The sequence below is a fragment of the Eleutherodactylus coqui genome, chromosome 5 (assembly GCF_035609145.1).
Source record: "Eleutherodactylus coqui strain aEleCoq1 chromosome 5, aEleCoq1.hap1, whole genome shotgun sequence".
NCBI classification, from domain to species: domain Eukaryota; kingdom Metazoa; phylum Chordata; class Amphibia; order Anura; family Eleutherodactylidae; genus Eleutherodactylus; species Eleutherodactylus coqui.
In genome coordinates this window covers 108,631,675-108,655,954 of record NC_089841.1, presented here as the reverse complement: position 1 = coordinate 108,655,954, position 24,280 = coordinate 108,631,675, and the positions used below count along the sequence as shown (strand labels likewise).

Here is a 24,280-nt window from a genome sequence, read left to right as displayed (position 1 = left end):
GTGAAGAAAATTGAGAAGTTTTTTTGTATGATGTGCTTAACCTTTTTGGGTGCCTAAAATATATTCAAGGTCTTGGTAAATGAATGCTTCTCATGAAGCCAGCTATTTTTTTTCTTAACTGATAACTTTCTTGGACTTGGTCAACGATGGCTAAGGTTTTTTGTGTAACTCCTTGGAAGATGAAAGTTGTTGGCCCAGGAATTGTAGTTGGAGAGGTCCATTGGGCCAAGGAACCCTTAGGCAGGTGCTTCACTAGATGGGAGATTGTGGGGCTGTCCAAAACATTCTTTACAAGAACACCAGGAACTGTCGAAAGAAGGCCCCATCACAGGCCTGACCAGGCAGTATACGGCTGGTTGGCACATCCCCTCAAACAGACCACATCGTTGCTAGCTCAACTGGTACGTTAGTTCTGGAACTTTATGAACACAGAACTTTAGTACTCAGTTAATGCAACCGTTCATTGCTGAACTACAATAATAACTCCAATTAGTGCTTAAGAAATACTTGCATATAATGTCCCCATATAAGTCATAATAACATATGTACACTAAATACATACCCATAAATGTAAAAACACATGCAAACAATTACGCAAACCTATTTACACCCACATACACAAAAACACACTTTGATTAATGAGTCTTTAAGGCCTAGGCAAACATTGACAGCTTTGTGGCTGTTTCCTAAGATAACACTATGAATTGTTTTCTTCCTCCCTACTAAATCTACTTTTCATTATATAAAAGGGGGGATGGGTGGGAGGTAGCAGAAGCATTCTAACTTTCTGTGCCAAAAATGCGGTATACATCTAGTGATACAGGATGTGTGCCTTGAATGAACCCATCAAGAATATAGATGTAGCAACATTAACTTTACATTTACCATGTTTAATGCATACTTGAAACAAACTTTAAATTGCCACTTAACACAATAAAAGACATTGATAAAAAAATTACGTTAAAGTTTGCCATAATGGTGTATTTAATGCGTTCAGTATCAAGTTAACTTTTGCTACATCTGCTCCACTTAGGATGCATGTACTATAGCTTGAGAAGCTGTGCTGTATGATATATGTAAATGGTGGATGTCATACAGTAAATACAAAACAAGATAGAAAATCGCTTGACAAAACAAGGACACATTTGTAAAACAAGGTGTAAAGATTATTATACAAACAAAAGTACTTTATTTTATAAAATAAATTGTAATATTTTGAAGCGCTTTTTAAAATGAACTTTAATGTAGTGTCTTTCTCAGACGTTATAGTTTCTGGGCATGTAGTAGCAATTTCAGGAAACGTGTAGCAGCCTATAAACATCACATTGTAATACAAATCTAGCAGAGCTGAATATAAAGGCTGTAGAAACAATTGTGCATAGAAGATCAATACCCACATATCTTATTAAGTCCCTGCAGAAATAATTGATGCATTTATTTGTATTTTGCATTGAATTTTCCCTTCTCATGCATTTTGAAAGCCTCATACATGCTTTGAATTTCTCCCTATATTCAAGTTTCTGGCTTAGGGGTATTCCCAGCACTGATCAGCTAGTCTTCCTTATTATTGCACACAAACCCAGCTCCCTCTCCCCTCATCTCTTTCTCAGACAGTTTAGCATTAGAGATGAGCAAACCTACATGGCCACGCCCCTTTTTCGCCCAAACGCCGCGATTTTCGAGTTCTTCCGTACTCGGGTGAAAAGATTCTGGGGGCGCCGTGGGTGAGTCGGGGGTTACAGCGGGGAGTGGGGGGGAGAGGGAGAGAGAGAGGGCTCGCCCCTGTTCCCCGCTGCTACCCCCGCTCTGCCACGCCTCCCCCCGCCCCCCGGCGCCCCCCGAATCTTTTCACCCGAGTACGGAAGTACTCAAAAATCGCGGTGCTCGATCGAGTAATTACTCGAAACGAGTAGGTTCGCTCATCTCTATTTAGCATAACCACACACTCTCAATATTGCAGCTATCACTCGAATCTATCTCATCCTCACTCTGAGTAGCTGCTGGTGGTGTTCCTCCTCACTGTTGAGAAGAGTAAAAATCTCACCCAGAGTGAATTATAGCCCTCTGTAATAGTAGCTTTCTCTTCTCATGTTTTCCTGATCTCCTCCACCATCCCCTGACACTGTCATACAACCCTCTGTAATAGTAGATTTCTCTTCTCATGTTTTCCTGATCTCTTCCACCATCCCCTGACACTGTCATACTGCCCTCTGTAGTAGCTCAGTGGAAAGGGAGTGAATACACCTATACAGCAGGGAAGCAGGCTATGGGAGGAGCAGTCCTCAAGTCTGCAGTGCCTTGGAAAACAATACAAGCATAGAAATCAAACAAATATAATTTTTAATGAAAACCAATTACAAAAAGTCTTCATTTCCAAAAACACATTTGTTAAAAGAAAAAATAAAGATTGCAAAACTGTACATAGCCTTTAACAATGTAGTAGGGATGATGTGTATAGTTGTCTTCATTTGTTGCAATGAGTCATAACTGGTTTTTCATAAACTTGCAGTAAATCATGTATTATGATGTAAATACAAACCAGGGATAAATTTGACTCTTTTTCAGCTGTATCTCAAATGCATATTATGGGACATGACATTATGTACGGAGATTTTCTTTTAAATTGAATATAATTGTGTCAGTGCTTTTTATATGTGACATTTATGAGAGAGAACTTTTAAGCTGGGAACCTGCCGGTTCTTTATCCTGGTAATTTTTCTCAGCTTGGTTGACCTTGGAAGATGTGTTGCATATTCATTAATCTTCAAATAAAAACAAGAATAACAGTATAGAATATGTTATAGAACTTCAGTGACTACTTTTTATAGCAAATACTGAAATGGTGGGATTTTTTTTTTTAGTTTTTTTACATACCAATTACTTATTTCATTTGCTTGCATTGACTTTATTCAAAGGCCAGATACTTCTGCTTCTTTTCTTAAATGGGATATGAATTTTTGGAAGCATTTGTTGTTGTTCCAATGCATCTCAAATAAAATGAAGTAATTGTTCAAATAGTCAAATTTAACCATTTTGAGTAAATGGCTCCTATTAAGACCTTGTCTTCGTAATTGCAGTCTGCAAACTGTATGTAGTCTGATGTCTCTGTCATGTGGTACTCCAACTCCACACTTCTTATTAACCTATAAGCAATAAAAAATGATCAGACTACACACAGGGTTTGTTTGTAGTCTGTAACCACGATGACATTTTCTGCAACAAGTTATTTTGTGTTAAGTCATTAAAAACTATAGTTCTCTTAAGGGGCCTTTCACACGGGCGTAATTTTCTGCATTCCGCACCGCACATCACAGTAAGGCTGGATTCACACGGCCATTGGCGTTTTTACGTGCGCCCAAAACTAACATTTGTGCGCCCATTCAGAGGGCCCTCACCTTGTGCATATACACCAAGCCCGTAATGCCGTTAAGTGGGGGAAGACAGTTTAGCTCTGCTAAGCCGTTGTCCCCTTCCCTCCCCCTCGCCATCTCTCTGCATGGGGAGGAGACGGGATGGGGTGGGAGCTAGTGTGCTAAGCTCCCACCCCCTCTCCGCCCCTTGCCGCAGCCAGCAATGGGAGGAGGCAGGACGGGGCGGAACTGGGCTCCACATCCTCCCATTGCCAACAGCCAGCAAGGGGCGGAGAGGAGCAGGGAAGGGAGTGGGAGTTTAGCAATCACACTGCTAAACTCCCTCCCAACTCCCTTTACCAACAGCTGTCATAGGCTCCCATAGGAGTCTATGCAGCCACCGCTGGCATAAAAGCCGGTCTTGGGCGGTCGAGTACTTTTGCACCATGTAAATACGCCCATGTGAGCTGATGCATTGTAAACCAATGCATCAGAGGGGTAGCGTATATCGGCCGGGTGTGACACGCCCCTGTGAATCCATCCTAAATTCCACATGGTTCCATGTGGATTTTGATGCTAAAATAAAATAGCTTAAATCAACCTGAAATTCCAAATCAAAATCCACAGTTAGCACTGCGAATTTTGGTGCAGAATTCCACAGCGGCAAATTCCGCCATTTCCTGGCAGAATTATTCCACCTGTGTGAAAGGTCCCTAAAACTACAAAACCCAATGTGTAAACATACTATGGCACAGAATGTATCCTCACATGTTTAAAGTCAGATTAAACGCTGATACATCTATAGGAGCTCGTACACTAAACAAGTTTTTCCTAAATCAAGACCAAATGTACCTGCAAAGTTGCTTCTTTTTTTATTTTAGATGCCTTGGAGCAATCTAAAACTGGTTGTAAATTGCACATATCCTGGAAGTTAAAGAAATCTTTCAGATGTAACATTTTGGATGAAATATCATGCCCTAATGACAATGTTGGCTTGTTTTTATAGTATATGCACCAAGGTGACATAGTATAATTACTTACGGTATGTGAATAGGTAATGCATGTGTTTTGTTTATTGCAGAGTCTTATGAGGTCCTTCAGCAATTTTAATGATGTGGGTTTCCTTCAAGTGAAAGTCATAAGAGCAGAGGGATTGTTGGCAGCTGATGTCACAGGTAAGAAGCGATGAGACGTTCACAAGATGATTATATATACCCTCCAAGCAGCTGTTAATTAAAATACGGAAAATATGTGTGTGAAATGTTTAGTTGTGATTTGATGACACTTATTTGTTAGATTTTACTTCTGGGACAAATATTGTACAATACCACTATGACAAAGGAAGAGTTGACAAGTTTCCACTGGTGTTTTTGCAGCTTTGTAAGATGCAGTGGTATAGAGAGTAATTAAATTCATGTCTTCATGGATTGTGGAAAATAATTATGTCAGGTATCTACAGGTATAGCATGGGTCCCTCCAAGGCCTAATATTTGTTCAACCCTTTCCTGATACACTTGTATGCAATAAGAGGTGAAACGTTATCAGAGCTGGGGACTTTTCAGCATTAAAGGGGCTGTCCAGTTACCTTTAACGTGATGTGCATCTGTCAGAAAATAACAAATACAGCAGTGCTTACCCGTCCTCAGCCCTGGCGATAGAGCGCTATAGCCCCGCTGTTCAACCGGTCTTTGATGACAGGGCAAGTCAGGTGACCGCCTCTGCCAATCAGAGGCCGCAGCGTCACAATTTAGAACTTCTGGCAACATGACGCTCAAGGTGTGAGTGCTGATGAAAGGAGAAAGAACGGTCATGCTGCAGCCTCTGACTGGCAGGCACCAATCAGATCACCTAACTTACTCTGTCAACAAAGACTGGGTAAACAGCGGAACTCCAGCGCTAGATTGAGGACAGTAAGTACTGCTGTATTTGTGACAACTGCACCTTACATTGAGTTTTTTTAAACTAACTGGATACCCTCTTTAATGTTGAAAAGTCCCTAGCCCCTTTAAAATAATAAAATGCTGTTTGTGTTCATTTCACAAGAATTGCTTTATAGGGCTAGCACAGGGGCAACACAGAACACAGAGGACCTCTGTATATGTGTGTGTGTGTGTGTGTGTCTGTATGTGTGTGTATATATATATATATATATATATATATATATATTCAATAGTATTATGCAAGTGTGGTAAATTGCTCAAAAATGCTGAAAAGTAAGAATGCTTTTAAAAATAGGAATGTTAATAATTTTTTTTGTCAATTATAAGTGCTGACTCTTAGACTAAGGACGCACATTATTGCACAGTTTGCATCAGGTGTAGTCACAGAAATTGTTGCGGTTGTCTTTGTTTTTCTAGGCCTGCAGGGCCTAATTAGGTCTCATACACAGCTCTTTCTGTTTCAGCTAATGACTTTGTTTCAACCTATACTACCTTTCAAAAGTTTTAGAACACCACAATTTTTCCAGTTACATTAATACAGTTCAGGTCCAGCAAATAACATGAAATAGTTTAATTATTCAAAAGTAAGTTAAAAACTTAAAAATACTATGAAATTTTAACCTGAAACACCACAATAGTCTGAATTTATGATTTAAACCAAGGGCTATTTTCAGGGAACTCGTCAGGGACAGCTGCTCTACATCACAGAAAGCAAATTATGGTTTGAAATTGAATGCAAACTGTTCCTTCAGGTTTCTCAACTTTTGTAGATTACTTTCAAACCCTCTGATTCTATGTAACTAGTGTTCGAACAGACTGCATTACGACACCCTCTAGAGGAGGATTTGGACAGTTTTGTTCTTCAGGACAGAGTATATTGCTATCATAATGGCAAAAAAAGGTTATTAATAGAGATGAGTGAACGTACTCGGTAAGGGCGATTTCGCAATCGAGCACCGCGGATTTCGAGTACTTCACTACTTGGGTGAAAAGTACTCGGGTGCGCTGTGGGTGAGCGGGGGGTTGCAGCGGGGAGTGGGGGGGGGGGGGGAGAGGGAGAGAGAGAGGGCTCCCCCCTGTTCCCCGCTGCTACCCCCCACTCCCCTCTGCAACCCCCGCCCCACAGCGCACCCGAGTACTTTTCACCCGAGTAGTGAAGTACTCGAAAATCGCGGTGCTCGATTGCGAAATCGGCCTTACCGAGTACGTTCGCTCATCTCTAGTTATTCACCAAAAAAGACCTACAGTTATGACTCTTAGATATGTAGGTCTTTCCTAAAGAGAAATTGCCAAGAAAGCCAAGGTAGCAATCAGTACCATCAAAATGCACTTGGAAATTGGGGAGAACTCTGAAAGTAAGAGGTCTGGAAGGCCAAAAGTCACTACAAAATCAGGTGATAAATTGTGAGAGTCAACAGTTTGTGTGATCGGCACCTCACAGCACAAAATCTTCAAGTACAGCTCAAGGCCTCATGCAGACGGCTGGGTCGGATCCAGCTGTCAGAATTCTCCCAGCGGGATGTGTGACGTGCCCCTGCAGTGATCCCCACGGCTCGTCTCCTCCGCTCTGCTATGTGCCGGCTGCCGCCCAGCCAGCACATGCGCAGAGCAGAGCCGCTGTGTCAGAGGTGACGTTTCTGCGAGGCTCGCACAGAAATAGGACATGGCGCAATTTGTTTACCGAGCGCGTTTTTTGACGCAGTCAAATCGTGGCTGTCTGCATAGGATTGCATTATTTTCTGCAATTCTGTGGCAGCGTGCACGGGAGGAAATTCAGCGGGAAATCCTGGCGCAGAATTTCCACCTGTGTGCATTTACCCATATGCATCCAAAATAAACAAGTTTCTATTTCAACTGTGAAGAGAAGACATCTATCTGCAGGTCTGAGAAGTAGAATAACAGTGGACCACTGAAGAACGAAAGAACGTCTTAGGCCGCATGCACAAGTCTGGGTCGGATTCCGTCTGCGAGATCTCACAGCGAAATCCGACCCTGTGCCAGCCACTGACCCCACGTACTTGTCCTGGGTGCACTGCAGATGTGCCGGCTGGCATCCGCAGTGCAGAGATTGTCGCGCCAGCAATGCGATGACGCAGATCCGCAGCAATTTCAAAAATTGACATTTCGGAATCGCCGCTGGCTGACAGCTTCTATTGACTGCAGTGGAAGCCGTTCGTGCGAGTCTTGCACAAAAGTGGAGCATGATACGATTCTGTCTCTGGGAGCAGAAATCGCAAGTTGATGTGTGTGCGTGGAAGAATCATTTTATATTGCATGCTATGGACGGACATTGCGGCGGGCAACTGGACGCGAATTCTGCAGCATTGCACCTTATGGACTATTACTTTCATTTTAAAATACATTTGAGACTTTAAACTGTGTAAATATCAATAGAAACTGTAAAATTTGTGGTGTTCTATAACTGCTAACCGGTAGTGGACATATAAAAATAATATTACCTGTTTGGTATAATTTAATAATCGTACACCTTACTATAATCCTACAAAATTCCAGACTTTGTACAAGTTTACATTGAAGAATTGATGCTATTTTGAAGGCAAACGGTTTCACACCCAATGTTGATTTTAATTGATTTCTCTTTTATTCATTCTTTTGCATTGTGTTAATTGACAAAAGATAAACTGTTAACACTTCTAGTTTTGAAAGCTTTCTTACTTTGCGGCACTTTTTCCACACCTGCCTAAAACCTTCGAACAGTACTATATATACTCGTATACATGAGGGTGAGTCATTATCTGCACTCTGGCTGTAGAATTTATTTTAATAAACTTTCAGAAAAGACAAATGCATTATTTCTCAACACAATCTCCCTACTTTTCAATACACTTTGTCCATCTCTCAACAAGGTTTCGTATTCCCTCATTAAAAATGTTTTAGGCTGAGCCTGGAATTCACCGCTGTCTTCACCTCTTCAAATGACTTAAATCTTTGTCCTCTTAGGGCTTTTTTCAGGGAACCAAACAGGTTGTAGTCCTATGGGGCAAAATCAAGACTATGGGGAGGATGCTTTAACACCTCAAAACAAAGTTTTTGGAGAGTGTTGACAGTAAGGGGAGTGGTGTGTGGACGTGTATTGCAGCAACACAACACCCTTGGATAGCAGTCCTCTGCATTTTGTTTGAATCCAAGGCTTCAGGTCTTCAGTGAGCATCACACTGTAATGAGCACTGTTGATTGTTGAACTTTTTTCCTGATAATGTTCCAGCTGCTTCTTAATGGTTAATACTTGTGCGACCTTCCTTGAACTTCTGTCTCCATTCATACATACTTCTTCATGACAAAACACTTTCTCTATACTGTGCACAAAGTCTTCGATAAATACCACTCAAAACCCCATAATGACAAAGTGAAAACAGAATGTTAGAAATCTTGGAAACTTTTTAAAAATAAAAAACTAACATTTTGCATTAACATAAGTATTCAGACCCATTGGTATGACACTTGGAATTTAGCTGTGGGGCCTCCTATTTCTTTTGATAGTCTTTGGGACGTTTCTACACCTTCATAGGAGTCCGCCAGTGGTAAGTTCAGTTGATTGGACATCATTATAAAAGACACACTCCTGTCTAGGTCAAAGTTTCTGGTGCTTTAGTTTTGGGTTTTTTTGTCTTGGGGAAATGAGGAGGAGGAAACATGGTGGAAGCAGAAGAAGGAGGGCAGCAGCAGCACCACCAGCACCAGTAACAATACCTTGAGGGCAGAGTGTAGCTCTGTATTTCCATATTGACATTTTTTATTTGGAGAAGTACAAGAAGGAAACATGGCTGGAGAGCAGCAACACCACCACCATCAGCAACAGCAGTAGTTTGAGGGCACAGTGTGGTCTTTGATACAAATCTATGTTCAGTCATATGTGATTAAGACTTGCCAGTGTGCTAACTAGAGATGAGCGAGTATACTCGCTAAAGGCAATTGCTCGAGCGAGCATTGCCCTTAGTGAGTACCTGCCCGCTCGAGATGAAAGATTCGGGTGCCGGCGCGGGGGAACGGTAAGTAGCGGCAGTCAGCAGATGGAAGCGGGGGGGAGATAGGGAGATCTCCCCTTCATTCTGCCCCACTCTCATCCGCAGCTCCCTACCCGCCGCCAGCACCCGAACCTTTTGTATCGAGCGGGCAGGTACTCACTAAAGGCAATGCTCGCTCGAGCAATTGCCTTTAGCGAGTATACTCGCTCATCTCTAGTGCGAACTAATCAGTGGTATGGGGGTGCAGAAGTCAGGTGAAATGCATGCCTGGTTAATTTCTATAAACGTCAGGCAATCCACATTGTCTGTGGACAGGCAGATGCATCTGTCAGCTATCACACCCCCAGCTGTGCTGAACACCCTTTCTCATAGCACACTGGCAGTGAGGCAGACCAGCACCTCTAAAGTTTTTGGGGAAGCTCCTGGCACTTATCCAGCCTTCATACCCAGAAGTCAAAGGGTCAACACCATGTCTCAGTCCAGCCATGAGGTAGCTGACATAGTCTTGCACCATCATAGATAAGTGCTGCTTGTGAGTCCTACCCTGTGCTGTTGTTATTCCCTGCCTCTGGGCCTATAGTATCCTTCTCCTTCTCTTCCTCCTTTCCTTACTCCTCTATACTTCTCCAATGGGTTGAGTAATGTGTCGGAGAAGATGGCCTCTTTTCTCACCCTCCCTGCAGTGTTAAGTAGTGGCGGACTGGCCACATAGTAGGGAGATTGGTATCACTTACTCCTGTGACAACAACACGTTATTGTCCTTGAAGCCCTGTAACCTGAATGGTCATACTGATCACTGCATCATCCCAATTGATCATTATATATGAACCTTTGGTAGTTAGCCATGTGTTTGCATTAGACCTCATTTACATAACTGAAGGAGAAAGGTCATACTTCTCTTAGCAGAAAAATTACAACCTGCTTGCAATATCATCTTGAATTTATCATCTGTGTGCAGGATAGGTAAATGTTTCTTGATTACAGAGACTATTTTAATTTCTGGGGGTCAGCTGGTTTCACTTTTTCTACTGACATGTCAGCCTGGGCCTTCAGAGCCTTCAACAGCTCTTCAGCTGTGTGGCTATGCTCTCCTTAGCATATTGGTTTTAGCAGTGCATAGTGCCATTTCCCATGAACAGCACTGTATGGAGGCCAGGTTTTGTCACATATGGATATCTATGCCAATATGGAGGATGTTTAAAGGTGGTAGGAAAAGGTAGAGGAAGAGAAGGAGGAGGGAATAAAGAGGGAAGAGGCATGCATGAATGTCCCACCAATCTTCGGGATACCATGAAACAAGGCCCATCCCTTTTGGCTTCATGCCCCACCTCCAGGGCATTGACCCAGTGTACTGTTAAGAATATGTAATGCCCCTGGCCATACTTGTTGAACCATGTGGCTGTGGTCAGATTTACCCTGCCACTGACAGTGTTCTGCAATGCCACAGACAAATGGCAGGGTGGGGACAGCTTTTTGGCCAAAAAAATGGCGGCTGGGCATCTGATACTGTGAGTTAGCTCAGAGCATCACATTGCGGTAGGCATTTGTGTCCACTAGCCTGAAGGGCAGCATTTCCATCGATAGCAGCTGTGCAATGCTTGTATTCCGACTCTGTGCTCAGTAGTGGTTGCGGTGGTACTTTTCTTTGTTCCCATAGCTGGTAGATAAAAATGCATTGTGGCACTGTTCTATGGGAACAATTGCTTTGGAAGTTTATTGTCATAATTGTATTTTTCTTTGTAAGACTAGTCTCTATCTAGAAATAGCTGAATTAATGCTTTCATGGCAAAGGGTCACTGATGCATCTGTGTCCATGTCACAGTCCATAGTTCTGACATTCCCACTTTCAAAAAACTAGAACTTTTTATTTTTTCCTGTAACATACCTACATGAGGGCTTGTTTTTTTGTGGGCTAAGTTGTATTCCTCAATGGTACAATATAACCTACCAAATAATGTATTGGAAGACTTTTAACAATTTCTTTGTGGGGCAAAATGCGAAAAAATTGCAGCTTCACTTTTTTGGGAGGATATTATTTTTCTGGCGTTTATGGTACAGTAAAAATGACATGTTGTCTTTATTCTGTGTGTCAGTGATACAGAGATTACAGCGATATCCAATTTATATCATTTTTTTAATATCATAATGCTTATAAAAAATATCTTTGAAAAAACAAAGGTAGCTTTTTTTGTCACCATCGTTTGACACCCATAACGTTTTTTTATTCTTTTGTCAGTGGGACTGTGTGAGGGCTTGTTTTTCTGGTGCGACCTGTAGTTTGTGTTGGTATCATTTTGGGAAAATACAACTTTTAGATCGATTTTAATTCAGTTTTTTCTTGGAGATGGAGTGACCAAAAAAAATCAATTCTGCCATTATAGGTTTTTTTCTGACGTACATAATCATGTGGGTTTAAGAATGTAATGTTTTAATAAATTGGATTATTATGGATGCAGTAATACTAATTTATTTTTTATTTTTTTAATGGGACAACTGGGAAAAGCTTTTCTTTTACTTTTAATATTTTTCATTTTTATAATTAAACAATCCTAATTCTATTTATTTTTTTAAACATTTTATTAGCCTCCATAGAGGACTTAAACCTGCGATCATCTAATATAGTATAATGCAATATTATAGTACAGACACATCTTTATAGGCAGAAGACATGGCAGCCCTGGGGGCCTCCAGAAGCCTCCAGGCTGTCATGACATCCAAACGGCACCTTCATGATCTTATTCCGGTGGGGCCTTTCAGGACATATATACCCCGATCAATTGGGACATTTAAATATCGCTGTTAGAGTTGACAGTGGCATTTAAAGGCTTAGTAGCTGTGATTAGAGTTAGTATTTCTAACTACCCATTTTGTCTAGGGGGCAATAATAAGTGGAATTAAAATGGCCACTGTCACATTGGTAAAGAAAAAGCATTGGAAAATGCATTTATGGCATTGACTGGCCCTCTTGTTCCCCAGACCTGAATCCAATTGAGAACTTCTGGGACATTCTGTATCAGTGCACCCAGTGTTGCCAGTTAGCACCACAAAAAGTCCAGGAGCTCAATGATACCCTGAATCAGGTCTGGGTGGAGATTCCCTAGGACATCATCCACCGTCTCATCAGGAGCATGCCTGGACATTGTTGGTATTGCACACATGCACGTGGGGACCATACACACCAGCGAGTCACATTATGAGTTGCTGTGATGAAATTCATGCAAATTGATTTTCTGGATGACTTGGAATCCAGCCCTCAGTTGGTTGATGATTTTGGCTTCCATTCAGCATTGATACATCATTGTTTGCTCAACGAATTACACAATTTGTATCGGTAAAGATTTTCAAATTGAATCATTCGGCCATCAAGATCTGATGCGTAGTTTAACCGTTCCCTTCCTTTTTTGAGCAGTCTACTTTAACTATTCTCCTACGATGCCCATTCACTAACTTTTGCAGTCTTTCCTGGAGTTTTCGGGAGTACTGAGCTTTAAACTCAGCAATACTTTAAAACCTTGCCTTCATTTCCCCCAATATCTGCCATTACGTAAAGTCAACGTACGCTCCATACGCATCAGGTCATGAACTAATTTAGCTGATATCGGTGTGTTCAGATGACATTTCTCACGTGTGGTCAATGTTACGGGTTTAAAACATATGTGCACTTTTCAAGATCCCCGAAACGTACTACTACTGTACTTTGTATCTACAGCTTTTTGGTGCTCTTAAAGTTATCTTGTTGCAATAGATTTCTCAAAACCCCAGCACAAATGCCTAAAAAGAAATAGAGCATGAAATCTTAATGTTTTATGAAATAAAGACACAGCTGCAGAAAATATAATGCTGTTTTAACAATTATCATATGAACATCCCTATTAGCTTATGGTTTAACATTTAGCAGATTCACATTCATTAACAGGACTACTTCTAAGTCCTTCTTGACAGCCCACTTAAAAACAGTCTGTTTTGCTGTCTGCGGGCTTTAATTAAGATGTGTTCAGTTCTAGCTCCTTTGCCCCCCACCCGCTGTGTCACAGACTGGCGATCAGACACTTTTAGATGGTCCAGCCCATGACTTTGACCTTCTGAGCAGTACAGTGTTCCCGGGGGAACCGTTCAACTCATGAGTTCTGATTTCACACTTCCAGGATGCCTCGGCTCTTTTAACAATGACAGGGAGACAAAGGCCTTTAGAGCAGGCCGCATGGGGACTTGTTTAAATTGGAAACTAGAGAGGAGTCAAGGAACAAGGTTATGGGCTACAGAACAGTGCTTTTAATAAAGAGCTCACAGCTCTGGTTCAGTGCTATGGAGTCTGCTTCAATTCAATTAATTGAGCCATTTATCTGAATCATCTTACACCTCAATATTTCTCACCAGAAATTCCTGATAAGTATTGTCTTTAGCATAGCACTAATGCAGATGAATTAAAACCTAACTTTGTCAGTTTCAGGGTATTACTGTCCTAAAGCCAAAACGGTCACCATCTTTGCACTCATTAAAATACCCTGCATTTTTAAACAGGAACACCCTCAGACACATATTAATGACACACAGAGGAATAATTTAGCTTCTCAATATGCAAATAATCCCATATAAATGCTTTCGAAAGCAATCTGTATGGGAGACATTTGCAAATTCTGCTAATTTCTCATTTGGTAGCATACATGCTGGACTGACTAATGTTTTCTGGAATGAACAGTAAACATATGCAGAACTGTGCAGAAGTTTTAGGCAAGTGTGGAAAAATGCTGCAAAGTTAGGATGCATTCGTATGGCTGAGAAAATCATGTGAGTTTTTGTGCATTGTGACACAAAACTCGCAAGAAAATACAGCCCATTATTTGGTATGGGTGGATTTCCTTGAGCAACTTATCTCTTGTAGGGATCCTGCGAGCCGTAAGGATTGCAGCATGTTCTATTCTCATGCAAGTCTTGCACGAGAATGCAACATGCAGATATGCGCTCTCTCGCCTATCATACAGCACACAAGTGTGCTGTGTGATGCGAGTCATGTCTGAGAATGTCAGATGCGACTCTATCTTGCCCATGTGTGTTAATAGTTTTTTTGTCAAATAACAAAATGCAAAGTGAATGAAGAAAAGGGAAATGTGAATCAAATTAATATTTGTGTGACCGCCCTTTGTTTTCAAAACAGCATAAATTCTTCTAGGTACACTTGGACACAGTCTTCTTCATACAGTCCAGACCATAATGACAACTTCTCCCAGTCACAACTTATCCTTGCAGAATTTGACACACGGACCTCTTTTAGTCCTCAATTTCCAAGCCACCTGGATTTGTTCTTCAAACTTCTCCCCATTGTAGTGCCCCAGGTAACAATAATGCCACCCATAGTGCCCCACATAGTAATTTTATCCATCTTTTTGTGCTCCCTGTAGGTCCTGCAAAGTAGAAGTTCCACCAATCAGTAATAATGACTTTCTTTATTCTCCCCATTCAGCAATAATGCCTCTCATAACCTTCATGAAGTAATAATGAGCCTTATGGCCCCATTTAGTATTGATGCCCATTATGGCCTTGTTTAGTAATAATGCCCCATTGTGTCTCATGGCCTACTATCATAATTATTGCCCTCATGTCTCTATGTAATATGTATGCCCATATAATAATAATGCCCCATTGCCCCCTAAGGTCCCATTTAGAAGTAATACCTTGTTTAATAATGCTCAATTGCCCCTCATGGTCTCATTTAGTAATAATACTCCACATGACCCCATTTAGTAATAATACCCCACATGACCCCATTTAGTAATAATGCCCTTTATGGTTCTATTTAATAGTAATGCCCTTCGTGACCGCATTTAGTAACAATTCTCCCCATGGCCCAGTTTATTAATAATTCCCTACTTGGCCCCTTTAATAATAATAATATTAATAATGAATGACCCACTTGGCTCCATTTAGTAATAATGCCCTACCTGGCCCCTTTAGTAATAATGACCCACTTGGCTCCATTTAGTAATAATGCCCTACCTGGCCCCTTTGAAAATAAAGACCCACCTGGCCACTATGAAAATAATGCCCCATTCGGCATATTTAATAATGATCACATGAAAACGTGTTTGTTACACTATTGGCATACTCAGAGCAAGCTGGGGACCAGCAAACTGCAGAGGCCAAGAGTGAGTTGAGCAATACAGGTGAGTAAAACAGTTTTTGTTTTTTCAGCAGCAGCACACTTACAGCTGATTATAATATGGATGTATGGCTGGTCGTGGAATTCCCTGAAGTCTTGGACCTGGGGTGGCCTGTCCCTATTATAATCTGCCCTTAGAAGGAAGCCACTGCTGTAAAAAAAACATTGCGGTTCGTCTTAAGTTTCCCTGATACCACCTGAATGCTTCACAGTGCTTCTGGGAAAATGTCCTATGACAGATGACCTAAAAGTGGAATTTTCTTGCATAGAATGCACAACGCTATTTTTGGAGTGAAATGAACATTGCACACCAACACCAAAACTTCATCCCATCTGCGAGGCATGGTGGAGGGAGTGTCACGGTTTAACGCTGCTTTGCTGCCTCAGAGACTGGACATCTTGCAAACTTTGAGGGAATAACGGATTATAAGGTGTATCAAAGCATTTTACAGGAGAATGTAAGGGCAGCAGTCCATGACATTAAGTTGAGGGTGATGCAACAAGACAATGACCCAAAGTCCAGCAGTAAATCAGTAGAGCATGAATCATGTAGAAGATCATTTGGGTTTTGGAATAACCAAGTCAGAATCCTGACATTAATTAGGCTTTACCATTAATAGTTGATTGGCAGGGGTCCGCCACTTGGGATCCTCGCCAATTAGCTGTTTGTCCAGCCAACTGTCAGTGTGAACAGATCTAAAAGCAGATACTTCTTGAACACATTGTTAGTGATTTTGACATCCTTACTACTTTTTTCATTAACTGGGTGGTTTCACAAACGTGCTCAGGGTTTTGCTTTCCGAAAGGGGAATCCCCACTGCCTAATGGCCCTAACTCTGAATGGAACCGAACAGCACTGTACAGACCCTATTGACTATAATGGGGTCCGTCCACTTTCCGCCCGGCTGCCTGGCATTTGGACACAAGAAAAAGCACTGCATGCACCACTTTTTCTTCTGGTATTTTCAGCCGTATCTGTGACGGGAACCTCCGTCCAAAGGTTCCAACGTAGATGTAAAATTGGCCTAAACTTCTTGTTTTTCCTCTTGTTAATAATGGTGATCCTAACATATGGGTTAGGGGGCTTCCCCTGCAAGTTGTCTATTCTTTAAATACATTGACATTTTATTACCTCCATACGCTCTGAATGTATTAAGCAGAATGTTTCTCCTTTGCTTGCTTGAGTTCGTGAGAAAACTAATGTTTGGCATAAACCACTACTCTCTGCAGTGGAGTGAGTGAATGTAGTTAAAATGCTCATTCTCCCTAAGTTGCTTTATATGTTCCAACATATATGGATTCCCATACCTATGTCTTTTTTTGCAGAGTAGACAGTCTACTGGTGTCTTTCTTTTGGTCTGGCACAAGAATTCAACTCAATGTGAACACTGTAAGACATTCTAAAGACTCTAGAGTCTTGGCACATCCCAATTTTTCTGTATTACCTATTAGCCCAACTTAAATATCTGAACCCATGGTTGTCCTCAGTAGGCGATATAGGTGATGATTGCAAGTTATAGGGCCCAGAGTGTTCCAAAGTATACAAGTATACATTGAAGGAGGGCCCAGGTAATAATTGGTTTACCTAATCCACTATATTTACTAGCTGAGCAATTACATAGAAGTACTTGAAAGCTTCTTACTGTTGAAAGCATCTTGACAACCTGCTGCTGGTGGACTTATATTGGTTCCATGGCTGGAAATTTCAGAGTGCAGTGTCAATCAACTAAGGCCTCATGTCCACAGGCAAAAGAAGAATTAAAATCCGCAGCGGATTTTAACTCTTCTCTCGCACGCGGATCCGCACCCCATAGGGATGCATTGACCTCCCGCGGGTAGATAAATACCCGCGGATGGTCAATAAAAGGGATTTAAAAAAAAAAATGGAGCATGAAAAAATCTGGACCATGCTCCATTTTCGTGCGGGTCTCCCACGGGGACGGCTCCCGTTGAAGCCTATGGAAGCCGTCCGGATCCGCGGGAGACCTAAAATAGGAATTTAAAAGAATTAACTCACCCGCAGTGGACGGGAAGGTCTTCTCTTCCTCACGGCCGGATCTTTCTTGCTTCTGCTCGGCGGATGTGCCCGGCGCATGCGCGTGGCACGTCGGCGATGTGCCGGCGACGTGCCGCCGGCGTGACGAGTTCATCTGCCGGCCGAAAAAGAAGATCCAGCCGTGAGGAAGAGAAGACCCTCCCGGCCCGCTGCGGGTGAGTTAATTCTTTTAAATTCCTATTTTAAGCGCTCCTGTCCGCGGAGCAGGAGGGACCTGCTACGGATTCTCCATGGAGAATCCGTAGCGGGCCTGATTTTCCCCGTGGACATGAGGCCTTAAGCACTTTGTGGGAGAGACTTAAGGCCCTTTTACACACAACGATTATCGCTCAAAATTAGCTCCAAATCCATCTTTTGAGCGATAATCGTTGTGTAAATGTGCGCCAATCGTGCACTTACCATGCACTTTTCGTCCATCACTGACTTCAGGTTCGCATGAAATCCTCGTCCCTCAGGACGATAAAATAAGACAGACTGTATGCTGAGTTCTCTGCGGGCAGCACTGATAATATTCTTTAATAGCTTTTAACAGCCGCTGTCCCGCTGGAGAACAATAGCAATGTATTTAGGGAACAGACTACCCGCTGTTCTCTAAATACATGCAATGAAGTACTAATAGGCTGATTAGCCTATTAGTACCTATGCAAAATGATCCTTGAAAACTGTCAGTTTCTGACGAATTTTGAGCGATGACCTGTGTTTGTAAAGGCACCTTTAGCTTACATTTCTATCATTTTCTCCAGCTTCAACATACCCTTCAGTTCCAGTTCCCAAATTACTGCAGTGGATTCCTTAAAATCAACACAGATAATTGAGATAATTATTAGTCCTGACAACTTAGGCTGTAGTACCTTTCCAACATATTTATATAGCTTCCTGGTACTTGGTGTTCTGCCTTGGTCCAACTAATATAATTTAATTCCACACAGAGCAGAGATTCTGTCTCAGAGCACTCAGCGGTGGTGAGTTGGTTCAGGCTGCACTTTCCATGCACATATGTATACGTTTTTATATGTGTGTGTATATGTATCTGTATGTAAGTGTGCCTGTGTATGCCTCTGCACATACCTGTCTGTGAAATGTACAGTATGTAAAAGTTTGTGTGTTTTTGTAATAATGAGTCACTGTGTGTACAGTATATCATTGTGTGTGCACATTCGGGTAAAAGTGCGTGTGGGTGTATCAGCATACACAGATGTTTAGGACATATTTACTACATGTTCACATCTGCACTGAAGGCTCAATTCAGAGCTTGACGACCAGATTCAGCACAAAATGCTGGTCAAAATAGCACAGCGTGCTGTGCTATAGTGTACAGAAAGCCGGAAGAAAGCCAGACGGATTCCATTATAGTCAACGGGACTCATCTGGTATAATTTGTTTTTGTCATAGGATGGGTTGGGCATTCCATTTTCTTGCTCCCATAGTGGAGCAGAAAAACGGAATGTCAAATGTAGGTGTGAACCTAGCCTAGCATACACTATATTCACACTGCTATATCACACTTTGCCAAGAGAAGATGCCCCGGAGCCCGGACAGCGCAGCTAGGTGAGTAATGTTTTTTTTTTCTACACCTAGGGATGATTTTCAGGGAAGGGCTTATATTTCAAGCCCTTCCCCGAAAATCACTGCAGGGATTGCCTGCATCCCATTGCTTTGAAAGCAATGGGAAAACATCATGATCCTCTGCCACAGCTGTGACAGCTGTGGCAGGGGTTCTTTCATCCCCACGGGGAGTCCCATCATCCCTGAACACTGGGACAGAGCTGTCACAGTGCTCAGTGATGAGGGGACCCCCGCAGGGATTTAATACGCACAGTACAGATCTTGCCAGTGCACGCATGTCCTTTTTTTTTGCAGGTGCAAAGATTTTGCACCTGTAAAAACCAGACATGTGAACACCTCATAGGGAACCAATGGTTGTATCAAACGTGCTTTTTTTGCGCACATTGCTGCGCACAACAAAACGCTCAACTGACTTTGCCCTAAAGGTGAAAAGAGAATTTCCAGGAGTATTTTAAAAATCTGGTGCACAGGGGCCTTACTTTGCAACTTTTCTGCGGTGTTTATGCATTGTGTTAACAAAAATGGCAATGTTAGATGACTATAGCACAATTATGAGGGCAGCGTACAATTTGCAAGCTACCTACTCTTTTTCTAAGACTTTGCAAGTATCTATGCAATGAGCCTGATTTTGGTATCTTAAGCTTGGTTATGTAATCACATCTATATAGTGGGCTCAATTCTGGTACTGTGTACATGTAGAAAGCTTGGTTCCATTGCCATATTTATTTAGTCAGTTTGGTTCTGATACTGTAACTATGTAGTAAGCTCAGTTCTGCTACCATATCTTTGTAGCAAACTCGTTTTTGGTATCTGATCTATGTAGTATTCTTGGTTCTGGTATTGTATCTTTGTAATATGATTAGTTCTGGCACTGTATCTATGTAATATGATTAGTTCTGGTACTGTCTCTATGTAGTAAGATCAGTTCTGGTACCATATCTATGTAGGTAGCTCGATTATGGTATGATATCTATGTAGTAAGGTCAATTCTGTTATTGTATCTATATAGTAAGTTGGGTTCTGGTAATATATGTATGGGGGACCTATAAATTACTAATTAGGCAGAATAGGGCCTATAACTTACTTAGTGAGCACAGTGGCTCCTGTGAATTACTAAGGTTGCTGGCCCAAGGGACTTCGTAAATCTGGAGTTATCCTTGACTCTTGTTCATCAGTTTTGACAAGAGGTCATAGGATGTCTGGATGCTATAACAAAGCTATCAATTCTCTGCTTGGTCTTTTTGGCATTGTAGACAATATAGAGTGGTCTACCATCAGAAAGTATTTGTTCATAAGGCATTATACGTGGCTAGGAAGGCCAATACTGGTCCAACCACATCTCAGTGGAAAGTTCTTCCTGCTTATGGGAAAGTGCTCTATGGCAATCGTAAATGCCCACAAAAATTCATTAAAATCTAGGCCTCCTGGGTTGCATTTGAAGACATTCTGAACTCTGCATGTACTTGATCAGGAGGATGTAGATATACAACACAATGTTAGGGAAGGCTTGGTTTCGTTATTGGGATCCATAAATTACCAAGTGAATACTTGACTTTGATTTTTTTTTGGTTTCAACTCCAAGTCTTGTAATTTGTCATGGGCAATATATTGGTATGATATACGTATTTTGCTTATTTATACATTTATACAGAGCTGTTAGATATGGGGTTACCACTGGGGGGGGAAGGGTCCAGTTGGTGATGGGTGCTCATCCGGATGCTGCGGGGGCCTGGTGGTTGGTCGCGGCAGCACGGGAAATGGGAGAGTGCTGGCATAGGGGCCCCCTGTCCATCTGCCCCTACCAGTCCTAACAGGAGCATTCTCTGCTACAGTCTTAATTGTTCTTGTCCAATCATCTTGCTTATGATTTTGTATGTTATTTGGATGTTAAGTAATATATCTGAAAACCATAAATAAACCAAATTTAAAAAATGAACAAAAAATGTTTTCATGGAACCAAAGGGCAACTCCATTGAAAGTACTCGTATTATTCACAAAAACTGCATTCTGTATCTCAGCTCTCCCGACGTTCAATTTTTCTAGCATACAGTAGAAAATGCTTTAGTTTTACTTTTCTTTTCTTTAGTTGTCACCGGTATTGTCATATCTTTTGGCATACTTGGTATATTTCTGTGTCTGGGCTAACGAGAGCTTGTTGCCAACGTCGCTTCATTCGTTACTTCACAGCTTTTCATCTTCACAGCTATCGCAGGTCAGAGCTGCAGTATTTAATCGGTGCACAAATCTAAGGAATGCCAATCAAATGCTTAAATCCTCAATGGCTGAAACAGAGAATGTGAACTGCGGGAGCACTGCCCCATACACAATGTTCTGAGGTGAAGCCGGCTACCCTTTCACATTAGCACAACTTTGAAGAGAAGAGACACTTGGTTATGATTGAAAGCTGCATTGGTGTTGGGGTGAAACATAACAAAATTGTTACATTTTTGCCGATACTATATGAGGAAAACATTTGTTGAATTAAAGTGCTTTATGTCAGACATGTCCATGTGTCCCCAAAAACGTTGTTGGAGTTAGCCTGAGAATTTCAAAAATGCCTTTATAGTGAAAGTAGTCCAGGAGATGATAAAGGAATTGTGCGTTATGTTTTGTTCTGTACAAACAAAGGAAACACACTGTGTCATGGCTGGAATGAGATAGGATTGTAGAAGCTATAAGGAACTGTACAATGGAACAACATAGTGATGATTTTTAAGGTATTCGGGGCCAAATTCAACTTTTATTGCTATTTGAAAGACGTGAAGGTTCTTTCAAGCACAGCGAAAGTGTTGAAAGTGATTGTGTGATATAAACATGTGCTCATCTCTGCTACCCCCTGCCACCAAAGGTTAATTATTGAGATGGAGCAAGCAGCAAGAGATCAGGCAAAAAACAATGTGATGGATGAAAACTTTTACATGACCTCTACAGGGCTGAATTATAAATCCAATGTCAAGACGGATTCAGCCAATGTCTCTTATTAAATACTCCAAAGTTAGGACTTACACATGTATTAATAGTTACATGTAGACTAATCACCCAGTATCCAGGTTATCAAAGAAGGTTTTACATGTTTTCTTAATTCTATAATACAAAACAATCTAAATAAGTTACCAGTTTTCCATCCACAGTTGTAGTCACAAGTGACACTCCATGATCCAGTTACATACATCTACGCCGTTGGTGGACAAAGTTTTCTGGTCTAAAGGGCCACTCCCAAGGGCCCCAGGGGTATTATAGAACCTTTTGAGATATTTATCAGATATCAAAAGTATATGCCAAAAAAGTCTGATAGTTGCAGGTTCTACTTTCAGGACTCACAGCTATTTAGAGACTTCTCTCTTAATCAGCACTCTAGAGAGGAGGAGACCAAACATGCTTGTGGGCTCTCTCCATTGTAGATTATGGGTGTTGGGGTAATAGTCTAGCACAGTGTTTCCCAACTCCGGTCCTCAAGGCACCCCAACAGGTCATGTTTTTAGGATTTCCTCAGTATTGCACAGGTGATGTAATTATTGTCAGTGCCTCAGACATTGCCTCAGGTTATCTTACTATAGGGTATCCTGAAAACATGACCTGTTGGGGTGCCTTGAGGACCGGAGTTGGGAAACACTGGTCTAGCAAGTCACAACTCCCATAAATGACAATGAAGTTTGCATGGATAACCAGACAACTGTAACTCTTACACTCCTAACTGGAGTACCAAACAAGGGTCAAAAAATGCTATTCTACAGACATATGGGGAACCTAGAAATCGCGACACTGTGCACCATTAGTAGTTGCCGGTCGTTGATGAGGAGCTATGTGCAACCTTATTTTGTCTCTGACTTAGAAACTACATGTGAGCTGCCAATCACAGACAAGCATTTCTATGTCCAGGTGTTGATTGACATTGCAGCCCATAGCTGGCCCCTGGAGCACAGGTTGTGCCCCCCTGATCTACGCCATATTATCAATTTGTTTAACAAAAAATGTTGACGGATGTTTCTTTTGCCTCTGAAGTTAACTGTATTGTAATAATTCTGTCAATCCAGCTCAGCATCATTCATGGCCTACCAGATGTATTCAACAGACTTTGATTTGATTGTTTTATCATGCAAGACTTTGTAGTTTAGTGGCAGTCAAATTGCTTAGTGATCCTATATATTTCCTATCATTATGCTCCCAATTCCACAATTGTTTTATTCACTTTCTTTAGCTAGTGAGCAGTCACAGCGCTTGGATGAGCACATCTGCTGATTGGTGGGGATCCTAGTACCTGGACCCCTAACAATAAAAAACACCTGACATGTCCCAATGACTGGTGAAAGTTTTTGGAAAACACACTTATGCCTGCAAATGCATAGTGACAACATACAGTGGGGAGTGACAGCTTTGCATATTATGTATATTGGTATATAACTTGCTAACCTTACTAATCAAATCTTTAATGGTAAGCCCTTTGGTGCGATATTAAATATTTAACTTGGCTTTAGTTTAAAATATAATATCTCCAGGTGCATGAATGGTTACTGGGATAGACATCACCCAACACACAGACAAATAACACCATCAAAAGCAATGATAATGGTACGATCCTGTGTCATTTGCGCTCAAGAACTGTTGCAGGTAGATGTCTGTACAGAGCTAGCATGCCAAGCTGATTAAACACAACAGTGAAGACAAAGATCTGTGCGCCAGTGTTACGGCATATAACTTGAATGACCAACAGCTCAACTGTCACCGGTAGTAAAGGCCTTCACTATGACCCCCTGATCCCATCACCACTTATTTCATGAACATGTTCTTGTAGGCTAAAAGCAGTATATAAGTCAATTCTTCTGCTCAGCAGAGCCATCTTAAGTTGTTCTCTAGTAGTTTAGAGATGGAAAGTAACAACTAATATTTTGAGTCTTTTAGGGGGATCAAAGAGCTGGACAGGGTTGTTTGTGTTAACACTAAGCCCGCTTGTTGACATTAACTTCTTAAGGACATGGCCCTTTTTTTCCATTTTCGTTTTTTCCTCCCTCCCGTAACTCCTTTATTTATCCATCGATGTAGCTGTGTGAGGGTTTGTGTTTTGCGAGACGAGTTGTATTTTTCAGTGGTACTATTTAATGTACCATATAATGTACTGAAAAACTTTTTAAAATTGGAGTAAAATGAAAAAAACACACAAAATTCCGCCATCTTTCAGTGCGTCTTGTTTCTACGGCGCACAAACTGCAACAAAAAGGACATGCTAA

The 24,280-nt window shown here is 41.5% G+C and overlaps 1 protein-coding gene across 1 annotated transcript in view; it reads left to right on the top strand.

Annotated features, from left to right (window-relative positions):
• The window catches only part of MCTP1 (multiple C2 and transmembrane domain containing 1), a 748,272-nt gene that overhangs the window by 413,446 nt on the left and 310,546 nt on the right, over window positions 1-24,280 (top strand). Inside the window, exon 12 of the mRNA XM_066603001.1 lies at window positions 4,432-4,525. Within this exon, the coding sequence (XP_066459098.1) occupies window positions 4,432-4,525 (94 nt within the window). The remainder of the gene's footprint in view (window positions 1-4,431; window positions 4,526-24,280) is intronic.